At 60.4% G+C, this 7,421-nt stretch overlaps 2 protein-coding genes across 2 annotated transcripts in view; one reads left to right on the top strand and one right to left on the bottom strand.

Annotated features, from left to right (window-relative positions):
* Positions 1-449: 449 nt before the first annotated feature.
* On the bottom strand, positions 450-2,170 carry ARL16 (ADP-ribosylation factor-like 16). Its single transcript, XM_006878309.1, is given in 6 exon segments — positions 450-621; positions 779-895; positions 1,333-1,452; positions 1,681-1,740; positions 1,821-1,910; positions 2,046-2,170. Coding segments are annotated over 6 exon segments (684 nt in total).
* The window catches only part of HGS (hepatocyte growth factor-regulated tyrosine kinase substrate), a 10,313-nt gene continuing 5,060 nt past the window's right edge, over positions 2,169-7,421 (top strand). The window contains exons 1-9 of the mRNA XM_006869503.1: positions 2,169-2,205; positions 3,672-3,756; positions 4,284-4,359; positions 4,440-4,532; positions 4,851-4,974; positions 5,799-5,851; positions 6,075-6,143; positions 6,618-6,742; positions 7,316-7,394. Coding sequence (XP_006869565.1) covers positions 2,169-2,205; positions 3,672-3,756; positions 4,284-4,359; positions 4,440-4,532; positions 4,851-4,974; positions 5,799-5,851; positions 6,075-6,143; positions 6,618-6,742; positions 7,316-7,394 — 741 coding nt within the window. The remainder of the gene's footprint in view (positions 2,206-3,671; positions 3,757-4,283; positions 4,360-4,439; positions 4,533-4,850; positions 4,975-5,798; positions 5,852-6,074; positions 6,144-6,617; positions 6,743-7,315; positions 7,395-7,421) is intronic.

Below are 7,421 nucleotides of genomic sequence, written 5' to 3'. Positions count from 1 at the left end.
ACTAGACCATGGAGCCACACCGGCTCAATAACTGGACTAGACCATGGAGCCGCAGGCGCCGGCTCTGTAACTGGACTAGACCATGGAGCCACAGGCACCGGCTCAGTAACTGGACTAGACCATGGAGCCGAAGAGCACTGGGCTCTCGTCTCCAGGTGAAGTTACTCTCGGAGTCTGAAGCTAGTTTCTGGCCAGGTCTGAGTGTGCTGTGCTACTCCAACCCTGTGGGCAAAGCTGACCAGGGTTCCCACCAGGAGGACACTCCTATATGGTGCCCAAGGATGGCAGCCCCCACAGTGTGTCCTCTGCCAGTCCCAGGGAGGGTCTCTCCAGGGGCATACCCAGACTCAATGGGTCATTCTGCTCCAACAAGAACCCACCCTGAAGCCTGGCAGTGACTCCTCACCCCACCCCCAACTCAAGGGCCCCTCACGTCACCCCACGTGGCTTCAGCGGCTGGCTCTGTGGGTGTCCCGGTGCCAGCGCAGCACCCCTGCCAAGCCAGTGCCTTCCTGGGCGCTGATCTCCACCGTGGTGATGCTCTTCTTGGCACAGGCAATGATGTCTGGGAGCCTCATTAACGACTTCATCTCCTCTACGGTCATGTAACAGGGCAGGTCGCTGGGATGAAAGACGCACCTGTCAGACGGCAGCTTCCCCAGACCCACCTAGAACCCCAGCCAGACCCAGTCCCTACAGAGCCATTAGTTGGCTGGCTCCATTTGGGGGCTCCGCCCTGGGGCGCCCTGCCTCCCTCGGCTCACAGACCCTCCCTCACGTTTTATTGAAGAGTATCAGGACCGAGGCTTCTGCAAGTTGCTCCGCGGAAAGGAGACCCAGGAGGTGCGCACAGGACCCAGAGATCTGTGTGGGGTCGGAGGCGTCCAGCACGAATTGGAGGAGGAAGACGGTGAGGTCAGGAACGGCCACAGGCTTCCTCCAGAGAAACAAGACTCTTAACCAAGGGCTCTGGGGACAGGGAGTAGGGTCGTGTGGGGTGACTTGTGTGGCCATCATTTCTCCAAGAAAGAATCTGAAACGTGGGGCCCGGGCCTTACCAAGATGGTACCAAGCAGAGGGATGCAGACGTCACACATGAACATACAGACCCGGTGGGACAGGATAGAGGGGCTTGGGCAGCTGTCTGCAGACTACCAACGCTGCCCTGGGGCCAGGCTCCAGCCCAGGGGAGACTAGGCTTTAATCTGAGGAGGAGACTCCCCCAGGGTCCCATTTTCCTGCATAGCATGGCCATCAAAGAATCCACACCTGTCCTGAGCAAAGCCAGGCCCTGGGCTAGCAGGGTGGAACATCCTGGGGTTAGGACGCACCAGGAGAGCGCAGCAGTTTCCGTAGTAACTGGGCCAAATGGGGCCCATGCACGCCCCCAGCTCCCTGATGGTGAGTTGTCTCTGGACCAGATGTCGGTGAAATCGGTGCCCATTTGTGGGAAAAGCAGAGATGGCCGTACCAAGCCTTTTCCCGGTCCATCCTGGTGGGACAAGGACCCGAACAGTCCGCTCTCAGTGGCTCGGCACTCGGCTGTGCCAGAAGCTGTCCCGTGGTTAAGGGACTCGCCCTATGGACAGTCGTGCGTGGACACCAGCTCCTCGGTGGGCGGAGGTGGCTGATAAATAGCAATTTCCCGGAGACTCGTTCGCCCATACGATGTTCACGGGCCGTGTCGGGGAAGGGTCACCCAGGTAGCCCTTCCAGTCGTGGGCGCTCACCTTTGAGCGCGGTGAAGGAGCCGAGTGGAGCCAAAAGGAGGGAACCGGGTGCCTATCCAGCCCCAGGCCGGCGCGGAATGATATCCTGCACTCCTTTACAGCAGCATCTTACCTACGCCAGAGGCTCCCAAGAGCAGACAAGTCGCTGAGCTACCGTTCCGGCACCCGTAGCTCGGCGCCCTGGCAACGCAAGGCCCGCCCCCCCTCATTGTCATTGGATCTGCCCCGCATTCGGAATGATTATTGGTTTTCGGAGTTTACAGTCTTGGACTACACCAATCAGCTCACAGCGTTGGAAGGTTTCCCATTCTTCACCCCTCTGGCGCTATCCTGGTCACTGCGCGTGCGCGTGCTGCTGGGTAGGCGGAAGCGGAAGCTGGGGGGCGAGCCAGTTTGGAGAAGGAGCGCAGCGGCTGTGGGTCCGGGTCTGAGGTCGCCATGGGGCGAGGTAGCGGCACCTTCGAGCGTCTCCTAGGTAACGCGTCCCCCCCCCCCACTCCCGTCCCCCGCACCGCGGATCCGGAGCTCGCTTATCGCATCCCCGCCCGGGGCTGAGTCAGCGGGGTTTGGGCCGCAGGATCCGCCCTGTCTCCCGGACCGGGCCGAAGACCGGGAGGCGCCGCGGTCCTGTCGGGAGGCGGGTCCGGAGCCTCAGTACAGATCCCCGGGTCCCGAGCGTCGCGCGGCTCTTACGACGTTGCCGGTTCCCGGTCTGTGTCAGGGTTCTCAAGTACCTGGCGGCCGATGCCCGCAGGTGTGTGGCTGAGGGTCCGCGGAGAACGCGGGCTTGACAAGCCGCCTCTCGGGTTTTCCCTCTGATTTCTTCGAGACGGACAAATGTGCAAATTCTCCCCGGTCCAAAGCCAACCCAACACAAAAATACAACCGAGATTCTGGTCTGTCATCAACAGCGCCTAGCCTAAAGCACCACAAGTCCTGAGTCACGAGTGTATGTGACTCAGGCCAGTGCCAAACCCGACAGTTCAGAAAAGGCGGAGGTTGCATGCACTTGGGTCCTGAAGCAAGCATTGGGCCCCCATGCGCGGAACTTGTAGTGACCTCCCAGGCTCCTTGGAGTGCTGCTTCCTGGGGAGCCTGAGCTGTCCAGCACCTGAAAGTGCCCATGGGTCTGGGAGGCAGTTCCTCTCTGCATCAGGACTGTAGAATTGGCCCTCTTGAGCTCCCGAGTGAGTTCTCAGTCACAGGTTTTAGGAAGGACAACAGGTGTCCCTTTGGGATGCCGTTATGGTCATCCCAGAGTGCTCTTTGTTGGGCACCGTCCTGACTCAGAACCTGCAGGGTGAGTATCTGAGCCTTGTGCTGTGGTCCAGCATTGAGGAGGTGTGGTTCAGCCAGTTACTGAGTCAGTTGGAGCATGGGTAAGGCTCCGGAGATCATCCCAGGTGTCTCCTGTGGCAAGCCACAGGCTGTCTGACCAGCTGGGCGGCAGTGGCAGAGAGGACAGAATTGTTAGTTGTCCTGAAGCCTAGAACTGTGTGGTCTCTGCAATGTCTCTTTCCAGCCCTCATCCCCCCCTCCCCGAGGTCTGGCTGGATGTCCGGCCCCAGCCTGGGTGGCCAGCTCTCCCCATTAGGAAGCTGGGAGCCTGGCTTTGAAGAGGAAGCCAGGCTGTATCTGCTGCAGCTGTGCAAAGTGGGGTGATGGGAAGGCAGCACCCACAGGAAGGCATGTGAGGAAATTGGGGAGGGTTCAGGTGGGACCTGTAGACAGTACACCATGCTGGGCTCTCCGGGGTCTTTGCCATGTGCCCCACCTCTCATGAAGGAAGCACATCACGGTCACCTGGGGTCCAGGAGGGTTTTGTCAGGTTTCCATCTGGTGTGTTTACAGTGGGAGGGGGAGTCCCCCTCCCCATTTGTGAGCTGGAACATTGGGACTCCCAGAGCACACTGGACCACTCATGGGCACCCTTCTCCCCAGACAAAGCCACCAGCCAGCTGCTGCTGGAGACTGACTGGGAGTCCATCTTACAGATCTGTGACCTGATCCGCCAGGGGGACACGCAGTAAGTGAGGGCCTCTCTTGGTGGGGGGACACATAGTACGTGGAGGGGGTCTGCATTCAGGTGTGAGCTATGCAGTAAGTGGGGGGGGGCTCTTTGCTCGACTGTGGGGGCAGGCAGTGTCTGCCTTCAGGTAGGGAGACTGGTAATTGGAGGAGATCAGGCGGTAAGGGGGAGGTCTGCGTTCAGGTGGGAGACGCAGAGTGAGTGGAGGCCCTCACTTGCTGGAGAAGGCCTGCAATCAGTGGGGGACACGCAGGACATAGGAGGCCTGAGCTTGTTGGGAAGCCACTTGGTGCTCCTGCCTGACCCCAGGCTCCTTGCCCAGTGGGTGCGGCCAGTACTGGGCCCTTGGAGGGATGGTGTGGTCTGCAGGCTGTGTGGTGAGTTCGGAGACAACTCAGTGGTTTTCTCCGTGTGATACGTGGTCACCTCAGCAAGACCCTTTAGGCAGGTGGGGCCTTTGTTGTCTCGGTTGCCAAGATGTTTCCTGTTTCCCTTTCTGCCTCTGCTCACGCGCACCTCTTTAGGGCGAAATATGCTGTGAGCGCCATCAAGAAGAAAGTCAATGACAAGAACCCCCATGTGGCCCTGTACGCCCTCGAGGTGACACAGAGGAGTTCTGGGGGTCTGAGAGGGGACGTTGGGGAGGATGAATCCTGATACCACCCCTCCTTGGCTTGCAGGTCATGGAGTCGGTGGTGAAGAATTGTGGGCAGACAGTCCACGACGAGGTGGCCAACAAGCAGACCATGGAGGAGCTAAAGGAGCTGCTTAAGGTGGGTACTGCCAGTGGACACTGCTGGGCAGCAGCCGTGGCGGCCCCTCCTCGCCTGGCCACTGACTGAGTGGGGCTGAGGTGCAGAGAGCAGCAGTACCGGTGGCTGCTCAAGCATGCGCACACCCAGGTCCTGGGGAGACACTCCCCCTCCATGCCCCTCAGGGGTCTGGACCAGTCCCCAGGTCCCCTCAGAGGTCAGCATGGGGGCCTCCCCAAACCCTCCCCAACACAGGGCTTCCTCAGATCTGTGATCTGTGGCGCCCCCAAGGCCATTTGTGCCCCCCCCCAAGGCCATTTGTGCCCCCTTTCCCCACAGAGGCAGGTGGAAGTCAATGTTCGGAACAAAATCTTGTACCTGATCCAGGCCTGGGCACACGCCTTCCGCAACGAGCCCAAGTACAAGGTGGTGCAGGACACCTACCAGATCATGAAGGTGGAGGGTGAGTTGGGGTGGGGGGTCCTGTCTGCTGCGCTGTGCTCTGGTGGCTGGTGGTCTCTGGGGGCAGCCTAGCAGGAGCATCATGTGACCAGTGAGGGGCAGGCTCATGCCTTTCTGGGCCTCACTGGAGCAGGTCACACACAAGGCTGAGGCCAGTGGACGCTGCTTCGGGCTGATCAGGCTTTGGGGATGTGAAGTAGGGGTGCCTTAGAGCCTGTGGGCATGGGGTGCTCTGGGCCAGACACAGGACACACTAGTCACAGCAGGGACCAAGCCGACGCAATCCATTGGGGGTACAGAAAGACAGCCGGTGAGCAAGGAGGATGAGGCTGGGGCGGCAGTCCTGGTGGCAGCTGTGGTACAGGCGGTGGACAGAGGCAAACAGGACATGTGTGCAGCAGGGAAGGAGGCAAGGGGTCTCTTGGGCCTTCTCCCACTCATCCTGCATGGCATTGTGTTGCCACTGAGGAGGAGGCGTGGAATGTGAAGGTGCCAGCCTCCAGTGAGTGGGGATATGTCCAGATCCTGGGGGCGCTGTCCCGAGACACCAGATGCAGACTTCTGCCACACACTTGTGTCTCCTTCCTGACTGCCTGCCAGAAAGCTTGGCTGGGAGGCCCACAGTTGCTGATGCGGCACCCACACCTGTCCTCCAGGGCAGTGGAGCACCAGTGGTGGGTCTGTCAGGAAGGCCGCTGCTGAGAGTCCTCACAGGTGCTGTCTTGAACCCCGCCAGGGTCATCCGAGGAGTTCTGGGTGTCCTCTCACGTGTGTACTTGGGGGGCAGTGCTGAGTTGGGATGTGATTCCAGTCTCCTTTATCCAGGTCACGTCTTCCCAGAGTTCAAGGAGAGTGATGCCATGTTTGCTGCAGAGCGGGTGAGTGTGGGGACTGCTGGGGGAGATCTGGGTGGGCCCGTCTGCGGGATTAAGGTCTCTCCAGCAGCGCCTGCAATGGTCTGGCAGGAACGTGGCATCCTGGGACTGGGCAGGGCGGGCTGGTGGCTTCTAAGAGGAGTCCCCCAGGGTCGGGGTGCCCTTCCCATCCAGCATGTGGAGGAAGTGGGTGTGGGCGCTCAGTGCTGACCCTGCTGCTCCCCAGGCTCCTGACTGGGTGGATGCTGAGGAATGTCACCGGTGCCGAGTGCAGTTCAGTGTGGTGACCCGGAAGGTGAGCAGGCCGCGCCAGGGTGGGGGTGGGACGACCCTGAAGGCACCAGCCACCCACTATGTGCTGCGCAGCCTGGTGGATTCCTCTCCGTGGCCTGCCTGGTACCTGGCATGGCCTCTGGGCCTGCTGTTCCTGGGCTGCCTGACCGCACAGACACACGAGGACCCCTGTGAACGGGAGGCTTGTGTACTGTCCTTCCCCACCCCTGCCTGGGCCCGAGACAGTGTGTAGGCACACAACGGAGGGAACCTAGAATGCGTGCGTGCTTTAGCAGTGAAGTGTTTGGGAGGGGTGTTGCTTTTTTGACCAACGACCTCCTTTCCCCAAAACAGTGTATGGTACTGGCATTTTTGGGGCTCCCTGTCCCTTGGGGCCTCCAGGTGGAGAGCCTGGCCTCGAGCTTGTCCAGTGGGTAGTCCAGGTATGGGTGGAGATGCCTCCTGACCAGGCATGTCCCCTCTGCCCTGTGCATAGCATCACTGCCGGGCGTGTGGGCAGATCTTCTGCGGCAAATGCTCCTCCAAGTACTCCACCATCCCCAAGTTTGGCATTGAGAAGGAGGTGCGCGTGTGCGAACCGTGCTATGAACAGCTGAACAAGTGAGTCCCCGTGAGTCCCCGCACATGCTCCATGACATGGGCTTCTGTGGGCAGAGCTCGGGCCCTCCTGTACCAGGTCCTGCTCGCTAATGCACAGGAGGGCAGGCCTTGCTTAGTGCCCACCAGACTTGGTGCAGGACCTAGGAAGTGATCGCACTCTGCAGTCCTGTGAGGCTGAGAACAGGCGCAGCTAGAAACGTGGTGAGAGGGGCTGATTGTCTGCAGAGCAACGGGACGGCCCGTGCTACTCTTCCATCCACCCCCAGCTTTGCCATCAGTGAGACAGCACAGCCACTGGGGGGGCGTGCCCTGTGAGCCGTGCAGGAAGACTGGCTGCCTGGGACTCTTCACTCCTCAGGGCAGCATAGGAGCAGGCGCTCTGCCAGACAGAAGAGGGGTCAGTGGTCAGGGTGGTCCAGGGTCAAGGGCCTTGTGGCGGACATGACAGAGCTGACTGCCTGTCTGAAACTGCGTATGACCTGAGGGACCCGCGCCCTCCTTCTTGGGATACTGATGGGACCTGGGCTGTCGTTGGCAGTCAGTGTACTTGGCTTCATGGCCTTATCTCACCAGGAAAACAGAAGGAAAAGCTGCTTCCACCACCGAGCTGCCGCCGGAGTACCTGACCAGTCCCCTGTCCCAGCAGTCCCAGGTGTGCCCCCCACCCTCCTGCCTGCCC

This window comes from Chrysochloris asiatica, unplaced genomic scaffold (assembly GCF_000296735.1).
Source record: "Chrysochloris asiatica unplaced genomic scaffold, ChrAsi1.0 scaffold00132, whole genome shotgun sequence".
In the NCBI taxonomy this organism is placed as follows: domain Eukaryota; kingdom Metazoa; phylum Chordata; class Mammalia; order Afrosoricida; family Chrysochloridae; genus Chrysochloris; species Chrysochloris asiatica.
This window is presented reverse-complemented; position numbering and strand designations above follow the sequence as displayed.